The sequence below is a fragment of the Chrysemys picta genome, chromosome 3 (assembly GCF_011386835.1).
Source record: "Chrysemys picta bellii isolate R12L10 chromosome 3, ASM1138683v2, whole genome shotgun sequence".
NCBI lineage: Eukaryota > Metazoa > Chordata > Testudines > Emydidae > Chrysemys > Chrysemys picta.
Window position 1 is genome coordinate 208,734,375 of NC_088793.1, and position 21,022 is coordinate 208,755,396.

The 21,022-nt window shown below is 51.6% G+C and overlaps 1 protein-coding gene across 2 annotated transcripts in view; it reads left to right on the forward strand.

Annotated features, from left to right (window-relative positions):
- Nucleotides 1-7,378: 7,378 nt before the first annotated feature.
- MAL (mal, T cell differentiation protein) overlaps nt 7,379-21,022 on the forward strand; it is a 33,297-nt gene continuing 19,653 nt past the window's right edge. Inside the window, exon 1 of one of the 2 annotated variants that reach the window (XM_042852722.2) lies at nt 7,379-7,572. In XM_042852722.2, coding sequence (XP_042708656.2) covers nt 7,525-7,572 — 48 coding nt within the window. In that variant the 5' untranslated portion in view covers nt 7,379-7,524. Of the gene's footprint in view, nt 7,573-13,138; nt 13,422-21,022 lie in introns of those variants that run through there. The other variant, XM_005293555.4, reaches the window with a different exon arrangement.

The window sequence follows — 21,022 nt, forward strand, 5'->3', positions numbered from 1 at the left end:
AAATTTGTTACACTAAAAATCAGTAGTGTTGAGGGGAAGTTGGTCCAATAAAAGATATTACCTCTTCCACCTTGTCTCCTAATACCTGCACCACTGCATACATCCAAATAGCAAGGGCAGCTGAACTGCCTAGGGAAGGATCAGATCAATGGGAACAGATAGGTGCTAAGTACTTACGCTAAACTATGTTTGACCTTGTATTTAGCTGTGACACTGAGTGCCTTTCCCAATGCTGAGGAAGAGCTCTGTGTCGCTCAAATGCTTGTCTGTCCCCCAGAAGTTGATCCAGTAAAAGGGATGACCTGGGTCTTGTCTACTTACTCTTTCGAGTCATTTTCTCCCCGCAATGTCTCCTGAAATCTGGACATTTCTCACAAATGATCCTGTCTCTAAGAACATAAGAACAGCCATACTGGGTCAGACCAAAGGTCCATCCAGCCGACAGTGGCCAATGCCAGGTGCCCCAGAGGGAGTGAACCTAACAGGTAATGATCAGTGATCTCTCTCCTGCCATCCATCTCTACCCTCTGACAAACAGAGGCTAGGGATGCGCTTCTTATCCATCCCTGCAAATATCCATTAACGGACTTAACCTGCATGAATTTATCCAGTTCTCTTTTTTAAATACTGTTATAGTCCTAGCCTTCACAACCTCCTCAGGCAAGGAGTTCCACAAGTTGACTGTGCGCTGTGTGAAGAACTACTTCCTTTTATTTGTTTTAAACCTGCTGCCCATTAATTTAATTTGGTGCCCCCTACTTCTTATATTATGGGAACAAGTAAATAACTTTTCCTTATTCACTTTCTCCACACCACTCATGATTTTATATACCTCTGTCATATCCCCCCTTAGTTTCCTCTTTTCCAAGCTGAAAAGTCCTAGCCTCTTTAATCTCTCCTCATATGGGACCCGTTCCAAACCCCTAATCATTTTAGTTGCCCTTCTCTGAACCTTTACTAATGCCAGTATATCTTTTTTGAGATGAGACCACATCTGTATGCAGTATTCAAGATGTGGGCATACCATGGATTTATATAAGGGCAATAAGATATTTTCCATTTTATTCTCTATCTCTTTTTAAATTATTCCTAACATCCTGTTTGCTTTTTTGACTGCCGCTGCACACTGGGAGGACGTCTTCAGAGAATGGTCCACAATGACTCCAAGATCTTTCCTGATTAGTTGTAGCTAAATTAGCCCCCATCATATTATATGTATAGTTGGGGTTATTTTTTCCAATGTGCATTATTTTACATTTATCCACATTAAATTTAATTTGCTATTTGTTGCCCAATCCCTTAGTTTTGTGAGATCTTTTTGAAGTTCTTCGCAGTCTGCTTTGGTCTTAACTATCTTGAGCAGTTTAGTATTGTCTGCAAACTTTGCCACCTCACTGTTTACCCCTTTCTCCAGATAATTTATGAATAAGTTGAATAGGATTGGTCCTAGGACTGACCCTTGGGGAACACCACTAGTTACCCCTCTCTGTTCTGAGAATTTACCATTTATTCCTACCCTTTGTTCCCTGTCTTTTAACCAGTTCTCAATCCATGAAAGGATCTTCTCTCTTATTCCATGACAACTTAATACATAAGAGCCTTTGGTGAGGGACCTTGTCAAAGGCTTTCTGGAAATCTAAGTACACTATGTCCACTGGATCCCTTTTGTCCACGTGTTTGTTTGACTCCTTCAAAGAACTCTAATAGATTAGTAAGACATGATTTCCCTTTACAGAAACCATGTTGACTTTTGCCCAACAATTTATGTTCCTTGTGTCTGACAATTTTATTCTTTACTGTTGTTTCAACTAATTTGCCCGGTACTGATGTTAGATTTACCAGTCTGTAATTGCCGGGATCACCTCTAGAGTCCTTTTTAAATATTGGCATTACATTAGCTATCTTCCAGTCATTGGGTACAGAAGCTGATTTAAAGGACCGGTTATAAACCATAGTTAATAGTTCCACAATTTCACATTTGAGTTTTCAGAACTCTTGGGTGAATGCCATCTGAGCCCGGTGACTTGTTACTGTTAAGTTTATCAATTAATTCCAAAACCTCCTCTAGTGCCACTTCAATCTGTGACAGTTCCTCAGATTTGTCACCTACAAAAGCCGGCTCAGGTTTGGGAATCTCCCTAACATCCTCAGCCGTGAAGACTGAAGCAAAGAATCCATTTAGTTTCTCCGCAATGACTTTATCGTCTTTAAGTGCTCCTTTGGTATCTCGATCTCCAGGGGCTCCACTGGTTGTTTAGCAGGCTTCCTGCTTCTGATGTACTTAAAAAACATTTTGTTATTACCTTTTGAGTTTTTGGCTAGCTGTTATTCAAACTCCTTTTTGGCTTTTCTTATTACATTTTTACACTTAATTTACACTCCTTTCTATTTACCTCACTAGGATTTGACTTCCACTTTTAAAAAGATGCCTTTTTATCTCTCACTGCTTCTTTTACAAGGATGTTAAGCCATGGTGGCTCTTTTTTAGTTCTTTTAGCGCAGCGGTTCTCAAACTATTGCACTGGTGACCCCTTTCACATAGCAAGCCTCTGAGTGCAACCCCCCTTATAAATTAAAAACACTTGTTTATATATTTAACACCATTATAAATGCTGGAGGCAAAGCAGGGTTTAGGGTGGAGGCTGACAGCTCCTGACCCCCCCCCCCCCATGTAATAACCTTGCAACCCCCTGAGGGGTCCTAACCCCCAGTTTGAGAACCCCTGTTTTAGAGAATGGCTTGTCTCTGAAGTTACATGTGGACTTCAGAGTTCTCTGCTCTCATGGAAGTACCTCAGTCCTCTTCTGCTAACTGGTTTCATGTGGGGAAGCAGCCAGCGCTCTGTGTCTCTCCAGCCACAGTGACAAGGAAGCTACCCTCCTGGCAGGGCCATATCCCAGCCTGGGGGATGGAGCTAGGCTCCAATAGGGATGTTAGCATGCAGGGGTGGGGAATGAGCCAGCTTTGGGTGAGGGGTGAGGAGTGGTCAGGAAAGGAGGCCACTGAAGGGGGGTTGTTAGTGGGGGATGGGGGGAGCCACCCAAGGAGGTTGCTGTTAGGGGCAGGCCAGGGCTGCGAATCAGAGTTGGGGCTCATTGCCTCTTGGCTGCGCTCTGCTTGGTGCAGTGGGAGGCCCCGGGAAGCTAGACTCAGCCGGAAGGTGCCTCCTTGCCGGCCTGGCTGCCCTCAGGCTCTTGGTTGGGCGGCACCCAAGTGTGGAGCTTCTTGCCTGGTGCTGAGAAGGCTGAGATGGCACCTCCATGGCATCGGGCGAGGGGCAGAGCTCCAAAGCAGCTGCACCAGCCTACCTGGCAATAGGGCTTGCCCTGAGCTTGCCCCATGATTGTCTCTCACCCTTGAGTGTCGTCCGTCCCCCCCCCAGAGCCCCAGCTCCTGTCCCTACAGCCAGCGCTGACCCCACAGGGCTCCAGCTCCTCCCTGCCCAGCCCTGGTTGCCACTGTGGTGATCATTAAAAGCTGGACACGAGTGCTGGAACTTCCCCTGCCCTGCCTCTCCCCCCCCCCCCAAGGCCCTGTCCCCATCCACCCCTCTTCTCCCCTCCCCCTAGTTGCTCGCTGTTTTTCCCCTTCCACCCCCTGCCCGGGTCAGCAGGGACTCTCCTGCAGAGCCTGGGCTGGGAGCTGCAGCTGCCTGATGCAGGTAGGAGGTGGCCCCAGCTGAGTAGGGGCTGGCATGGGCGATGACCCAGCACCTACCCGCCTCCCCTGCCCGCAGTAACTGAACTTTGGGTGTCTGGTCAGTAGATCTGACCGGACACTGTCGGGTCCCCTTTTCAACTGGACTTTCTGGTTGAAAACCTGGCACCTAGCCACTCTACCTGCCCCACTCAGGCCAGCGTGGCCCGAAGGACTCAGCACCCACCATCCCCTAGAGTAGTGGTTCTCAAACTTGTATTGGTGATTCCTTTCACACAGCCAGCCTCCGTGCGTGACGACCCCCCCCTTATAAATTATATTTAAACCTATTATAAACATTGGCGATGGCGACTGACAGCTCACAAGCCTCCATGTAATAACCTCGTGACCCTCGTGGGCTCATGACCCCCAGTTTGAGACCTGGCCTAAAGCCCTGGTCCCAACTCAACCAGAACCACTAGCATAAGAACAAGTGTGATGGGGTCTGTATTTATTGCTTGTTATTCCAGTGTGGTGGGTGCTTGAGCACCAGGGTGCTCCACAAACCCAAAGCTCAGAGACAGGCCCTGCCCCGAAGACCTGTCAGTCTGGGTCGCAGACAGGACCCAACAGGTGGGCGCTACACCCAGATGAGGCAGCACAAGGGGCCAGCAAGCCCCCCACGAGTCAGTCATTCCATGCACCAAACTCCCAGTGAGTTAGCACATAGGAGAGCCCCGTATGTGAGCAGCAATCCCACGCCAAGGGTACTGGGTCATTGAGCATTCACTCCCCAGCCAGCCCAGTGCACGCGCTCGCCTCTCACGCAGACAGACGGTCCGTATTGGCAGCGACCTCCTGGCGGGGCAGCTCCTTTGTCCTGTGGGAGCTGGTGCTGGACTCGGCGACTCACCAGCTGGGAGGTTCAGGGTCCTGAAGGAGACCATGAAACACCAGTGCCTGTTGGCTCCTCACCCTGTAACCCCCACCCCCCAAGCCCAGAGAGGAGGGTGAATCATTCCAGCTACAGGTTAGAAACAAGACAGCAAGAGTTCTGCAGTCCTGAGGAGAACAAGGCTCCTGGTTTGTGGGGACCCCCCAGCCAGCATAACGAGAGCGAGCACATAGCCATCAGGAGGTATTAATGACTTTGTCATTCATAAGGCAACAACAGCAAACAAGAAATAGACACCACTAACCTCAGTGCACAAGGAGTACTAAGGATACAAAGAACTAGTCCCTGCTGATGGTTGGAACCCTGCCTGCTGCATTGGGACATACGCAGTATTAAACCCTTCTCTGGTCCCTCTCCTAACTGTGTGGTGCTGCCTCTGGGTTCCCATGTGGGGTGGAGGGAGCTCCCAGTGCCATCTAACAACAACAGACCTGACCCAGCTGCTCCACGACCCTCTGGCTCTCCTCTCCCCTCCCTGCAGCTTTAGGGTCTCGAACACTGATCCACTGGGTTTGATGAGGGCATGGGGAGGGCTTCTGTCCCCAGTAACAAGGTCCTTTACTGGCCCAAGGTGCTTCACTTTGAATCTGGCTTTCTGATTTAGGGCTTTGCCCTGTATTCCTTGTGTACCTGAAATTCCCAGTCATTTATTACATATGATACATGCTACTTCAAATACAGCACATCCTCTGTATATGCCCCATGCTTTCTTCTCACCTGTAGGCATAGAGCTCTTCCAGAATTAGGCCCATTGTCGTCAGTGGGGAAGAAAGTAGAAATTACCTGTTTGTAATGGCTTTTGAGGGCTCCCTTTCCCACTGCTGCAGCATCTCCCCCCAGGGAGAGTCCCTCGGATCCTCTGACTCCTGCCGTCGTCTGCATGGGAAAGGAGCAGCTGCGGTGGCTGGGGATTTTGTGAAACAACACAAGCTTTCATGAGGAACTTAGTTCTAAGGATCTCGCTTCCCTGTTTGCACAGAATTGCCCCCCCCCCCGCCTTTGTGAGGCTCAGTGGGATGAATGTGACTGCCCCATTGTCTCTGGGAGGACTGGCCTGTGTGTGCTGTACTGGAGCTGTTGGCATGGTGCACTCGCTAGGTGCTTTTGTGGAGGACGATGTTCTCCCCATGGCTGGAGAGAGATTTCCCAGGGCAAGGCTGGACGACGATAACAACAAGGAATAACAGGATGTGATGAGGAAATGGAATCTCAGGAGACGTATCCGGAGGTTGAGCTCTCAGGCTGTGTGTGAAGGAGGGCCTAACCCTATCCATCTCTTGGGACTTTACAATTAGACTTGAAATGCACCAAAGGTAGCAGTCCCGCATAATCATGGAGAGAGACTGGATGATCTTCACATCCTCTGCATCTCTGATCTCTGTGACCTTTTTGTCTGCTTCCCATTCTCTGCAGAAAATCCTGCTCACCTCATTCCTATTTGCACCTTGTGCTGTGCCTTGTCCAGGAGCAGGGAGACAAACAGCCAAAGGCCTGGCAGAGAGGAATGAGAAGACAGAGAGAACCAAGGGAAGGTTCTTCATCTTTATTTCTAAATTCAAACCTGCAGGAAAAGCCTCTCTGGGGAAATCCACAAAGAACCTCATCACTCTGTGCTCTAGTTCCCCACGGCAGGGGGCCCTCAGCCATAACCATGTGGGCATTGTCTCTAGATGCTCTGACGAGAGCTCTGGCACACGCGCCTTTAACAGAACCATGGTGTGCTGGAGAAGCCCCATTGTAACAGTGAGTCAGATTCTCCACTGGGAACACCTCTCACCTCAGCTCAATCGGCACTTGCTTTCTCTGCAGTTCGATGAGCAGGTGGAGGCCTGGAGAGAGAAAAGGGTCTTGAACCAGGTGTGAATCCAGTGGCGGTTTGCTATGGCCCTGCTGGGATGTCCAGGCATGTTGTGGAGGCAGAACATCCAGCCTGAGCCTGCTCAGAGGGGAGGTTGGTGAGCTCAGATTTGGACTCCTGTTCCTCTGTCCCCCTTCAGGTTGGGGGATGTGATTTGGGGGGAGAAGTGAGGAGATCCTCAGATCTCCAAGGGGACATTGCAGGATAGTCCTCAACACTCCCGCCTCCCCGATCAATAACTATTTTTTAAAAGGCTCCCGAAGCCAAGATTGAGACTCACTTGATGCCAGCCCCATGTGGCCTCGTGCCCGGGACTAGTCAGTCAGCTGAGGTGCAGTCTTTCTCCTCTTCCTTAAGTGCCACTGAGAGGCCCCTGCAGAGATGGTCACAGTAACAGATCTGGCAGCTATTCTGAGATGGTCACAATAATGCAGCACTTCTCTGCAGTGGCATCCCCTGCTCTATTTATAGGAGACTCCACTGCGCTACGTTCCTACACTTTTAACCCTTTTCCTCCCACCTCCACTGCCTATTGAAATAGTGGAAGGGCTGAGGGGCCAACAAAGAGTCCAGCCATTGGATTGTAAGGACTGCAGTCATGGGGGGGACAAATGGCAGATGCTTTGGGACTCCTTGGGATGGAGGCTTTACACCAGGGGTGAGTAATAAACTGGCCCCAAGGAGGGCTATTGTTAGCTACAAAACCCAAGGCCCAGCAGGGCTAGAACCCAGGCCTGTAAGGGTGTTAGGTAGCAAGCAGCACCATGCTGCTACCCACAGCAGCTGTAACTAGTGTCACTCCACTGCTGATGACCCCCTGTGGACACCGATCATGGGAAGTCCCGCCTCAAGGGGCTGACGGGCAGCAGCCGCATGGCCCTTATTGGCTCCCTGCCCTATATAACCCCAAGGGGTGTTCTGGGAAAATATCCAGGTAATAGTGTGGGTCTTTTGTAGCTGCCATGATCATCTCTGCTCCTGAAGTCCTGGCTTTGACCTTGGCTTGATTTGGACTTTGCCTCCTGACCCAGACCCAGACCCTGAAACCTGACTCAGCCGCTGACCCTGGGTATTGATGCTGCCCTGGAACCTGACTGCGAACTCCTGGCTACAACTATCTCAGGTTTGACCCTGCTCTGACTGTTGGGCCTGACTGCCCTTGTTAGGATCCTGGCATGAGAGCTGTCATCGAATTACTGGGGACTCTGAAGGAGGGAAACTGAGGCAGGTGCACCTGTTCTGCTGTAGCCTGCTGGTAGGGAAGGGGCTCTGCCCTATGACAGATGGTCTGGTCTCAAAAGGACAACACAGTCTGAGTGAGAGAAACACTTTCTCCTATTGACAGTCAGACTCCTTGTTTGTTAGAGATCCCAGGGTGCGTGAAGTTACGTGGCTAATACCATAGGCCATCTCGTTTGGGATAATTCTGTCTCTGTCTCCCTGGTGCGGAAACATGAGGGGGGAAATGCCGCAGCGGGCAGGTGGAGAACCAGGCAGGCTGGAGGGTTGCCAAGGGGCAGATGGGGCACATGTAGACAGAAGCTTGGGAGCCTGGCCCGGCCCGGCCCAGCCCAGCACTGCAGTGGCTGTGACAGTGTAATGCACAAAGGGCCTTGGTGGCAGGAGCTGTGACCAGGGCAGGGTGTCTTTGTGCTGAAGAGGCAGCAGCGGGGTGTGTGTGTGTGTGTGTGGAGGGGGAGGGAGGAATAAGCTTTAAGCTACTAATATGCTGACACTCTCTCTTGGCTGGGTCACTGGGGAAAGTCAGCCCATACCCTGCAGAGGAGTGACTCTTGGATGCCAAGATCTGCTGCTGACTCGGGCCTACAGAACGAAGCTCCCACAGCAGGCCGAGCGCGGGAGGGTGCGACAGCAGTGTTCTCGTCCCTGCGCGAGAGACCAGCCGGGGCAGGGCACAGCTGCCGACCCCTGGGCCCTGGCAGGTGGCCTGTAGAATTGTTCTCCCAAGACGTGCCTGTGAGTAACTGAACAGGCCGCCAGGGGGCTGTGTTGCTCCACTCAAAGGTGAGCAGAAAATTGGCTTTTTCCACTTTCCTGGAGTCACTTCAATGATTGTGATCCATTCCATCAAAATATTGTGGGTCTTTCACTCACCCCCAGGCCTCTAGGTGAATGAGGCGATGCAGATGGTGTAACATTAGGGCACTGGCTAATAGCCATTAGGTCTCATTGATTCCTTGCAGTATGCAGTGGTTTGGTGATTTTTAAGGGGTGTTAATGAAAGAGAATTCTGCTGGTCAGTGGAATTACTGCTAATGGCCTGATCCTGCAGCTGAGACGTGGAAGGTCTCAGACAGGAGTCACTCTGCGGGGATGCTAATCATTGAGATGAATCGTCACGGCTTTGTGTGTGGTGAGGGCAGGGTGGGGGTGATGGCGTGCCTCCCTGGTCCAGGTCTGAGGCATCGCTCCATGTAAGGAGAGTCTGCCAGCAGCCTGGCTGAGCCTGTAGTCGCAGTCATAGCAGTTCTCCGGGTGCTATGCAGTCTGGAAAGGGTAGACTGACTTGATTCTATCCTCAGCACCACCTGGGCAATAGGTGCTTGATCCCAATGAGCCAGGCTTGGAGCAGGGGTCAGGGTTTGGCTTTGTGTAATGAATAATCAGACCTGTGCAGAGGAACCCTGAGTGAGATTTCTCATCTTGTCAGCACCGACCCGGGCGCTTCAGTGCTGGAATGCTGCAGACCTTCTCTGCAATGAGCAGAGAGACTCATGGTACAGCACGCTCTCCTGTTAGCACTAACCCCGTGCAACCAGGCTGGGGTTCTGGGCCAGATAGTCTAGCAAATCCATAATGCCCCACGCTAGCATAATTACAGGTTGGCTTCATGTATATTTAATTATGCTAGGTTAAATAGACCTAAATTCGTTAACTAATGCATCTTGGCTGCAGTGTGACACCTTTAAACAAAAGCCCATTTCATCACCCACTAGCTACAGCGTCATACAAATCCTCTTAATAATCAGTTGCTAGGTTTCCTGACTGGTAGCTAATAAACATTTGTCTTGCTAGGTCTGGACATGGACACCCCATTGCAGTACTTCAAAGTTGCATTCAAAACTGACTCTTAAAAATACATTTACTTATTGTCAATTTTTCACATCCTGTGGTATTTGTCATGTGCTAAAGAATCAGTGTCCTTTTCTTTGTCCTGCTCAGGAATGAACTAGAAGGAGAAAATCAAGATTAACCCTAGAACAGCAGTTTTCAAAGTTCGGGTTGTGACCCAGTACTGGGTGGCAGCATGTCAGGCACTGGTTTGCTCTGGTCAGCACCACCGACTGGGACGTTAAAAGTCCTGGCAGTGGTGCTACCCGGCTAAGGCAGGCTAGTGCCTACCTGTTCCGACACCGTGCTGCGCCCTGGAAGTGCCAGCAGTGGGTCTGGCTTCTAGGCAGGGCGGTCATGGGGCTCCGCGCGCTGCCCCCACCCTGAGCACCGGCTCCAGGCACCAGCTCAGCAAGCAGGTGCTTGGGGCTGCCAACGGAGGGGGGCAGCACGTCCAGGTCTTTGGTAGTAATTCAGTGGCGGGTCCCTCACTCCCTCTCGGAGGGAAGGACCCGCCGCTGAAGTGTCAGCGGTAGAGCTGCCACCGAAGTGCCGCCGATCGCGATCACGGCTGCTTTTTTTTTTTTTTTTTCTGCTTGGGGCGGCCGGCCCTGCTCCTGGCCAATAGGAAGTGGGGTGTGTGCGCGTGCGGGCGAGAGTCACGTGAAGCCGCTTGCATGCCTCTGCCTAGGAGCCGGACCTGCTGCTGGCCGCTTCCTGGGTGCAGCATGGTCTGCGGTGCCAGGACAGGCGGGAAGCCTGCCTTGGCACACCTGCTGTGCCGCTGACCAGAAGCTGCCTGAGATAAGCCCATGTCCCAGTCCGTACCTCTGAGTCCCCCCAAACCTGGAACCCCTTCCTGCACCCCAAACCTCAGTCCCAGCCCAGAGCCCTGACCCCCCTCCTGTACCCCACCCTTGCCCCAGCACTGAGCCCCCCAAACCCAGAGCCCCCTCCTGCACCCCAAACACCCTGGCCCCACCCTCAGACCCTGCACCCCCATCCCAGAGCCCTGATCCACTCCTGCACCCCAGCTCAGAGCCCCCTCCCACACCCTGAACCCCTCAACTCTGGTCCCACCCCACAGCCCTCACCCCCAACCCTCTACCCCAGCCCAGAGCCCCTCCCATAATCCAACCTCCTCATCCCCAGCTCCGTTAGGTCGCAGGCATCAACAATTTTCTTCAACTAGGTCCCCAGAAAAGTTTGAAAACCACTGCCCTGGAAGAACTACTTCCTCCACATTTCCCTCGCACCCCCGGCCTGGCTTCCTACGACAGATTGAAAGAAACAGTCTCCCATCCTCACGGTCATCATGTAACATACAAAAGCGACATCAGTTTAGTGACCCTGCATGTCGTCTGAGCAGTGTCAACCAGGGCAATACGGGCACAGACCAGCTCTGCTTTCTGACTCTGCTCTGAGTCTTTGCAAAGGACTCTTAGGCATCTGCCTGCCAAGAACTAAACGGACGCTCATCGCATGCCCCTGTGGAGGCCCTCCCCAGACAGACCCCTCCACACAACTTCACTAATGGACCTGAAAGGTGCCAAGGTCAAGAAGCTGGGTCTGCACCAGCCTTGCCCCCTCCTGTCTCGTGAGAGTTGGTGTGTTTCTGGGAGTCCCAGCTTGTGCAGTCCTGTGACGACGTGAGAATCTCAACTTTTGTTTGAACACACCTGGGTCTAGCCCTTGTGGCTGTGGAGCAGGGCTTGAAAACGTGACCCCTCCCCACCAAGGCTCCAAAACGGAAAGGCCAATAAACAACCCAACACTTGTCAGTTTGGAAACGTTCAAGCCGGTCTCTGTCTGGGGACCTGATTCCTTTCTGGATGCTGGGGCCTGCTGATACCAGAGTTAGGCTGCAGACCCCATGAATCCGTGCCGATCTGGTCCCTTTACGTCCTGTCTTCACCTGGTACCTAGGCCTCTGGTCTCCAGGCCTGGTTGCCTTTCACCTCACCCCAGCCCTGGCTCTCCTCAGGACCAGGGACTGGCCACTCTGGGCTGGTGAGTATACCCTGCTCTGTGGCTGGAGAGGAGTGGGATCTGTGCCCCATCACTGTGGCAGCTGTTAACCCTTTCCTTGCTCCCATAAACTAGGTAAGGACTTCATTCAATTATCCCTTCCCCTTGACATGCCCATTTTCAGGGCACTTGCACTAGCCCTCCAGGGGCTCCGCCTCACAGAGGCAGCTGAGCTGCACTCCCCAAGGAGGAATGAGCCCTGCCCCGGGCCTCCACCCAGAGTTTTGCTGAGTCACTATCCTAACGCAATCACAGGGCTGCCTTGGCCAGGGGCCTGGCCTATTAGCTGGCAGCTTGCCCAAAGACCTGTCCGAGATCAGCCCAGCGAGGAATCGCTACAGGCTGGGCCGCTCCTCCCATGCTCCAGGGAACGTGGCTTATCCCAGCTGTTCCCACAAAGGCACTTGTCCTCAAACTCAGTCCTGCCTTTAATCCCCCCTCCCCAAAGTTAGGGGCTGCTGGCATGCTGCAAAGCAACACCTTCCTGGGCAGCTCGCACCATGCACGCTAGAACTGCTCCCCAGCTGCACCTTGGCCACTATCAGCACCAGGCAGCCCCCAGTGCTGGAGTAAAAGGGGGTCTACAGCTGCCCAGTGGAGCCGGAACTGGTGCAGCACCCATCTCTAGATTCCCAGATCTTAAGACCAGCAGGGACCATTAGATCACCTGGCCTGACCCCCTGTATTGCATGGGCCAGAGAAGCCCCCCCAGTGAGTCCCGCACCAAGTCTCTGCCCCACGGGTAGCCTAGGATGTGTCTATTAGAAAGACCAACAGTCCTGATTTAAATACGCCCATCGGTGGAGAACCCATCACCTTCCTTGGTGACTTGTCGCACCAGTCAGCCGCTCTCACTGTTAAAACCAGGAGTCCTGGATCCTCTCCTCTCCCAGTGTAGGATTGTTCCCAGCTCTGCCAAGCCATGTCCGTTTGCTAGGGAAACACCTGAGGAGTTTGCAATTGCAGTGGGGGACTGGACTCAGGGCCAGCGCTTCCACTAAGTGACCCTCGGCGGTCACCTAGGGCGGCAGGATTTGGGGGGCGGCACTTTGCCACCTTCGGCAGAAATTCGGAGGCAGGGGGTCCTTCCGCTCCGGGTCTTTGGCAGAAATTCGGCAGTGGGTCCTTCACTCGCTCCGGGAGCTGCCCAAGTGCCCTGAAGACGTGGAGCGGAAGGACCCCCCCGCCAAAGACCCCAGACCCCCTGAATGCTCAGAGGAGGAGCGCTGCTGCCTAGGGCGGCAAAAACCCTGACACTGCTCCTGACTGGACTCTGGGGGGACCCTGGAAACCTCAGAAATCTCACAGGAGCGGCTGTGGAGGCAGTTCTGGAGCACTGGCCAAAAGCCAGGCCAGGTCCATCGTGGGTGTAAATCAGCATAGCTCTACTGATGTCAATGGAATGACACTGCTCTACCCCAGCTGAGGATCTGGGCCCCATCCTTTGAGTGCTAGCTCAGGCAGCAGCGTCTGGGCCAGCGGGTCTCTACTATTCACTCTGCCTGGCCCAGGAGCTCTAATGACGTGTATCTAATGACGCTAGGGGAAAGTTAAAATCTAACGCTCTGCAGTCTCCTCCCAGGGCTTATAAACACAACAGGCAAGTCTGTTAAATTAGCTGGCCGCACCTATGTTAGCTCCTTGCCTCTAGGCAGGTCGCATTCAACCATCTGATCAGTCAAGAGTTCACCTGCCTCAGGGAGGGAGGAGAGGAGGCTGCATTTGAAAGCCCCTTCCAGTTGCAAGAACCAGTGTCTCTCAGGTGGTGCAGTTGAAAGGACAAAGATGTCGTCAGCAGCTGCTGCAGTCTCCTTGCCTACCGGCTTCTCGGTCCTGTCGACATTTCCTGATCTCCTCTTTATCCCCGAATTTGTAAGTTTGGGCTTTTTTTTTTTTTTTTTTTTTTTTAATTGAATTTTTAGAACCAGAGCAATGGTTGTGAAGGTGCCCAGCGGCTTTGTGTTGCAGGTTTCTGAGTAAAGTACAGTGTTTAAGCCATGTGCTGGTATGGCGCTGTGCACCTCTGGCTCACACCTCTGCACTGTGGCAGTATACAATTTCCCTCCTTTTCCCCCCCCCCCCCCCCCCCATGCTCACTGTGTTCCTTGCAGGATACAGCTGGGGGCATGAATTCAGGGGTGCGGTTGTGGACAGAGTTTTTCAAACTTTCTAAGTGAGACCATCATAACTGGGACAGTGGAGAAAAGAGTGGGGACTTCACGGCTGAGATTTCCACAGCATTAATGGCAATTGGACAGCCAAATCTCCTAGGCAAATTTCATAATCTTAGCCTCTACCTGTGCCCAATTTCCTGATCAATGCATTTGGATAAGTGTTGGCAGCACTGCAGAAGATAAAATGTTAAATAGGCTAAATGAAGCCTGTTGTCTGTGACGGCAATTCAGCTATTGATACATGCACAGTACAAGCTTTCCGAGGGGCAGCCAAAATCTAACTCGGCTGCAAATTTGGAGGCCTTTTTAAACGAGTGAATTTTGACTGTATACATAATATGTGGAATGTTGTAAAAGTCTGGCTAAGTTTAGACTTTCCAATGAAGGGTTGGCATGAACCCTGGCAGACACAGCACTACAAGATACAACACATCGAAGGTGGTAAAAACAACTGTATGGCATTTTATGATGTTTGAGTAGTAGTATGAGATCATGGGATTAAAGACGGTATCAGATGAATAGGCACAAGGACAAAGAATTAGGCCTATTATGTAACCTCCCACTCTAATATTCAGAAAATGATAGTGACTCTCCAGGTATTTAACAAACATTAAAGATATAACTAAGGCCGCCTGAAAATTTTTCCATCTAACCTGTTTTTCGACAGAAAAGTGGAGCTTTGACAAAATTAAAATTTTTGCAGAGAATATTTGTTTTCCTCTAAAAATTTATAAAACAAACAAAAAAATCTCAGATTTTTTTTTCTAGCCAATAACCAATAATTCAGATAAAAATTGCAAAATTACCTTTGTTGGCTTGTTTTGTTTGTTTGTTTTTTTTTGTGGCAGTTTTTGGGCCAAAACTTTTCAGTTTTCCAGTGAAAAGCTGAAGTTTTCCCACAAGGGGGGGGGGGGAATTCTGACCAGCTCTCGATGTGACCGGTGGGCAAACTGGTTCCCAGGGTGAAAGACTGCTGGTCCCATTGGCTTCAGTGGGTCCAAGACATCGCCTGAATGGTTTAAGGGATTTGTTCAAGGTCTCCCAGGGCAGAGGCTCCTTCCTCTCCCAATCTCCCCTGCCCTGCCCCCTGCTCTGTGCAGTTTTAAAACAACAGGAAACCAGGAGCTAATGTTATGTTGCTGGTAACACATTTGTTTGAAAAATGTAACTGAACAAGTGAAACTAGCATTTACATTGTGCTGTCTAAACAATGATAGCTCAGGATCGTTAGGTCACATAGGGCCTGATCCTGCCCAATGCTCAGGCTCAGATCAATTTAGGTTCCTAATTCCCACTGAGATTAATGGACATCCGGGGTCTCAATACCTTTGAGCTCTTACAGCCCCCTGTGAGTTACGCAGCACCCTTTGCTCCCAGTAAGGCCTTCAGGAGTGGGAGGGCTCGGTGCTTTTCAGGCCTGGCTCTACAGGACAAATGTCTAAGCACTGATGCTGCAGCTGGCTCCCTCCAAGCAGCTTGGAGCCGTCTGCAGAATCGGGGCCCTAGTATCACCGAGATCTGTGACTGCCGTAGAATATTCACGCTCAGACCCACATCTCCGCCTGCGGCTCTGAGCAGCCCTACAGGAGTTGTAGCAGGAGACAATGAGCTCACAGCAATGCTGCTCTGACCCAGTCCCCCCCTCTGCCATGTCCATCCTGTGCTTCCACCCACTTCCCTGAGCCTGGTCTGCGTCTCTGGGACATCACCGTCCCCTCGCATGCAGCCCCTTCATCCCCATGGATCCCGCGACTCTGACCCCTTGGGGCAAATTCTGAGCCAGCATGTGGCGTCCCTGTGTAACTAGCAAGAAAGCCTAGCTACGGGCAAGGACTCCGAATTCACCAGCTTGCTGGCTGTAGGGCCCATCCTAGGGGTGGTCTGCACCATGACACTCACTCACAGTGAGAAGCAGAGAGGAATTTGTAGGGGGCTGTGGCCTTCGGTGGTTCTGTAGCCATCAGATGGTGCCAAGGCGTTGGCTACCCCCCTGCACCTGGGTGGATGTCACGCTAGGAGGAGAAGGAGGGTGTCTGACCAGCCTCCGGCTCCAAGGTCCAGGAGTGGGCCTGTGGTGGTGCCTCTGTGCCCCATGGTGGAGTCCAGTCCCGTCATGGGGTCAGTAAGCAGGGGTACCCGGATGGGGGGGAAGATGTTCTTCCCCCCCCGCCCCCCAGTGAGGAGGCAGCAGATGGAGATCTCCACTGGCCTTGTGTACCCCTCCCCCCCCGAAGCAATGGCGTCTCTCCTTCCCAGAGAGGGACACAACAGGTTTGTGGGGGCCTTTCTACAGCCCCCCCCTCCCATGCAGTAGCCTCTCGGAGGCCACCCAATAGACTCCCTTTCGCTCCCGCAATGACCCTAGCGCAGTCCTGTGGGAACCGGGTCCCCCCACCTTGGCAGCAGCCACCCGGAAAAGAGAGAGAGTGTAACCCACACACCTCCTGGGTGTGGTGTCTGGCCCATCTAGTGGCACCGAGACCACTTAGAGAAAATGAGTCTGCTACAGCCTTAGCTAACTGCCAGTTGGCTTTTAGCTCATGTGGCAGAGGCTCATGCACTAAGCTCCAGCGGTCCCAGGTTCGATCCTGCCCGACGACGACTGGGGTCTGTTGGCGTTACACCCTTCCCCCTTCGGCACTCTGCTAGTGTAAGTCAGGAGCTGTAGCAGCGGGACAGCGAGGAGCCACCCCAGTGACAGACATGTCCGACCGCGTCCATCGGCCAGGTCAGGTGTGCGGGCTCTGCACCTGGGTCTCGCTCAGCGGGGGCGGCCTTCTGATGGGGCCTCACTAGAGTAGGGCCTGGGGGAGTGGCAGGAATGCGTCCCTTCTGTGTAGCCCAAAGCCTGGCTCTGGGAACGGAGTGCAACCTCCCTTCCCAGAAAGGATAAGCTGCAGGGAAAAACACCGCTCCCCCCCCAGGGCTTGAAATCTGCCCCCTGACTAGGCCTGGCCACCCAGGTACCGCGGCCCACTGCCCGTGGGAGGCCAAACAGTCAGACCACTGAACAGCTCAGAGGGTTTATAATGCCCACTTCCCTCCGCCATTGAACAAACTGATAAGCCACCTGAGAACAGCCCTGGAGATAGTGAGACTAAAGGAACTGCAGGTGGTGCCCAGCGCCCCTGAGATAACAGGACGGGGCCTGCAGCTCCTGGGAAGCAGAATAATTTCCACCCAGTTGACAGAAGGCTGGGGAGTGTGATAGTGAACAAGGGCTGGAGAGGAGGGGACAAGTGGATGGAGAGCTGGACAGGATGAGGAGGGGCCGTTCTCTTCTTCCACAGTGGCTCTTAGGATCCACCCAAAAATCTCTCTGAGGGGAGATCAGAAATCCAGCTCCCCTTTGCCAGCGACGTACGTGCTGCCGCTGCTTTTGTGCAGCACACGCACCCCACTAGCTGGGAGGAGGAGTTCTCCTGGCATTCGTCCCTTTGGAAGATGATCGTTTAGCAAGCAGATATGGGGAGGAGACGGATACGGACCGTCACTTCATTTGGTGGAGTACCCACAGGGACGCTACTTGAAGAACTATCCCAGTGGTTCTTAAACTTTTGTACTGGTGATCCCTTTCACACAGCAAGCGTATGAGTGCGACACCCCCCCCCCCCTTATAAAGTAAAAACACATTTTTTATATGTAACGCTATTATAAATGCTGGGGGCAAAGCGGGGTTTGGGGTGGAGGCTGACAGCTCATGACCCCCCACGTAATAACCTCACAACCCCCTGAGGGCCAATCGATATTCTAGATGGCATGTTGGATCAATGCATTGCAATTTAAACAGATCGAACCAGTTCCGTTCCTTGCTCCAGCATGGATTTGAGAACAGTTAGTTTTTCTCAATAGAATTCTTAAGCAAGAGGGTCACTTCTTCAGAGGGGTCCCGCCGAGTAGGAAGGATTTAGCCAGGCAGGTCTGTTCAGTTGGGGAACACCCAGTTGATGTGGGCAGGCGTGCAGAGTGCTACTCCCGGTGTTGGGCAGGACACCGGGCCAAATCCTTAGCTGCTGTAAATCAGTGTAATTCTAAAGATTTCATTGGACTGGCAGTGATTTACACCCATTGGGGATCTCTGGTCCACGTGCGACTCCGAGCATGGGATAAAGGAAGAGAAAACTGGCAGGGGAAATACACTGTGTGCAGCGCACTGAAAATCTGCTTTCAAAAATGTCACTGGACAAGAAGCAGGGTAAATGTTCTGTGTTATTGAAATTATTCATACATACTGTTTGTTCAAAGCTTTAGCTTGAAAGTGATCTGTTTGGTGAGCGCTCGCTCGCTGTTGGAACTAGAGCTGGCCAAAATGTTTAGAATTTCGAAATTCTAAAAATAAATGGGAAACATTTCAGAAAGTGTTCACGAAATGTCCTTGTTATTTTGAGCAACCCTAATTCTAATGTTTAGACAGAGAATGAAAAGAAGCCAATGAAACCTGGCCATAGGGGGGTGATGCAAAGGTATGTAGCTGGCTGTGATTGTTGACGTGAAACATGAGAGGAGTGTGAGAATGAAACAGCTTGCAATGGAACTATTAAAAAAACAAACAAACAAACAACCTTGAACAAAAATATTACGGACCTATTCAGAGGGAGGCTAACTACCGTCACGGGCCCTGTGGCTGTATTTGGTGTAGCGAGCCTGGGGCTGTCTGTGCCCTGCTAACGTGGGTGCAAAGCAGGAGCCGCTCCCCTGAGTCAGTGGGATTACAGTGGTGCAAACTGGAGCAGAAGCAGGCGTGCAAGAGGCAGACAGGGAGGGATCCAACAGACAGACAAAGTGACCAGCACCGCGTACATCTGTACCCCAGCTCGTCCCTCTGGCCCAGACTCTCTTCACTCCTCCTCGTTGCTTGCAGCAGGTCGTCAAACCCCAGGTTACACTGATATCTTTCCCCATCTGTAATCCTTGCCCCAGCTCCTCGGACCACACTTCATGCGCCTTGTTCCCCTTCCCCGCACCGTCCCTCCCCAGCACAAGTTCCCTTCTGTCGGCAGGTGAGAAATGCAATCAAGTCACAAGCCCTGAGGCCAGAGAGGCTGTGGGGGTGGAAGCTGGCTGTAGGGGCTCCTGTCCCATGCGGTCTCCATGGTGCCCCCCACTGCTGTTTGAGGGGTGGGTCAGTGTCCCTCCCCCATCCTGCCAGCTCTGCATAAAATCTGGACCCCACTGACACCCATGACAGATTTCTCATTGGCCTCAGTAAAGCCAGGATGTCACCCATTGCCCCGATTCCAGGGGAGAACCGGGGGGTGGGGGGGGATTGCAGCCCCACATGGTGCCCAGCACTTGTCAGGCCCTGTCCTCTCGCAACAGGCAGACCTGGGAGGCTGCTGCTATCCTCGGGGAAAGCCAGTGTCAGAATCCAGGCCCCAAATTCTGCTGGGCACTGGGTCTCCTCCCCCCTCATGTATCCGGCCCCGTCTGCCTTTCTCCCTAGAGCCAGAGGGAAGGACTGCTCTTCCCTGGGAGGGTGGGGACAGCCCTCTGCGTCCCTAGGGTTATTCTGTCCCTACACCCCCTGCCCCACAGGAGAGGTGTCTCACGCCCGCTGGGGAGCTGGGCCTCTCGGAGCTAGAGGCCAGGGATTCCAGTAGATTGAAACAGTCGCCAGGGGCAGGTCAAGCCCTTTGCTCCTCAGCCCTGGCGATTAACTGTTGTCTGTCCCCTGCCTGTGCCAGAATTAGTAACTGATTCTGTCACCGCTGCAGCTGGGAACCCAAACACCGCCCCTGACTTTCCACATCCTCCGCACACCAGACACGCAGCCCCTTCCCTGTTGGGCTGATCCTGGACAGCGCTTCTTTGGATACAACCCACGCCTCCAACCTGCTCAACTGCCGCACGCTGGGCAGGCGGATTCACAGTTTCACCCACCTGGCCTCCGTGGTATTACCACTTCCCTTCCCTTATTATTGCCACTGCAGATTGTGCAGCCTAATCCTGCCCCGAAACCAGCCCAAACTTGATACTTTCGGTTAGGTGCTGCCCTGAGTTTGTTTCCCTGTTTGCTAGAACTCAGTGAGCACAAAGTGCAAACTCTGGTGAACACAAACAGCTGCAGAAAGTTGCTGAATCCCTTGTGAACAGAATGCACCAGGGTTTGGCGCAGCAGAAAGGAAAATGATTAAGTCAGTTTCCTGATTTGCAAGGGCCTGACTCCATCTCCTTTTGCATGGGTAACGACCACGCAAGTGGAAAGGCAATGGAGACACAGGCCCCCAAAGCTTGGGTAACACTCAGGCGATAGCACTGGCTTGCGAGTTGTTAGCTATTCCTAGGCCCTATTAGCCGGAAGGTGTTCTCATGCCAACAATCAGATAATTGTAGATATCAATTGTGCTGAAAATTCCTATGGACATATTATCGCTCCCAGCTGTGTACTTAGGGGGAGTCATGCATTGGTAACAAAATTTTGATTAAAAGATAAGAGTTACCCAATACAATGTTAAAACTGAAATTGTCTTTCTTGGGTTGATATAGCAACTGCTTTTATCAGGGGAAAACATCGACATTTGAAGCATTTATGCATCCATTATTATGGCAAAAGGTCCTGAGATGAGCTAACATGATCAGGACATCTGGTTTTACCATTTGGGAAATTCAGAATGTGTTGTGTTGACAACTATTTTAATGATGGTTAGACTTGGCAGAATTCAATTTTTATTTTTTATCATTTCCACAGATATCTATTTTTGAATCATTTCCCCCCCCCCCATTTTTATCAATTAAAATTTTCACGGTTGCGGGAAGCTCTGGGGGTCGGACAACGGGGAGGTCAGATATTTATTTAATGCCGATAGATGTTGACCTTATAAAAGTTAAAGCTTTATAACCATTAAAATACAAATTGGCAACATCCCATGTCTAAGTATACAAAGTAAATATCCCTAAATCAAACACTACGTTCTCAAGCAGCATTTTGCTTACTTTGCCTGTCTGTAAATTTTGATGATTATCGATGGAGATATTTTTGCTGGTGCGTAAGAGGAAACTGATGTTTACTGGCATTTAATGATAAAAATCTAACCCTTCCAAGACTAATTCCAGTCAAAAGAATAGGAGTACTTGTGGCACCTTGGAGACTAACAAATTTATTTAAAAAGCTTATGCTACAATAAATTTGTTAGTCTCCAAGGTGCCACAAGTACTCCTGTTCTTTTGACTGGAATTAGTCTTGGAAGGGTTAGATTTTTATCGTTAAATGCCAGTAAATATCAGTTTCCTCTTATGCACCAGCAAAAATATCTCCAAGGTGCCACAAGTACTCCTATTCTTTTTGTGGATATAGACTAA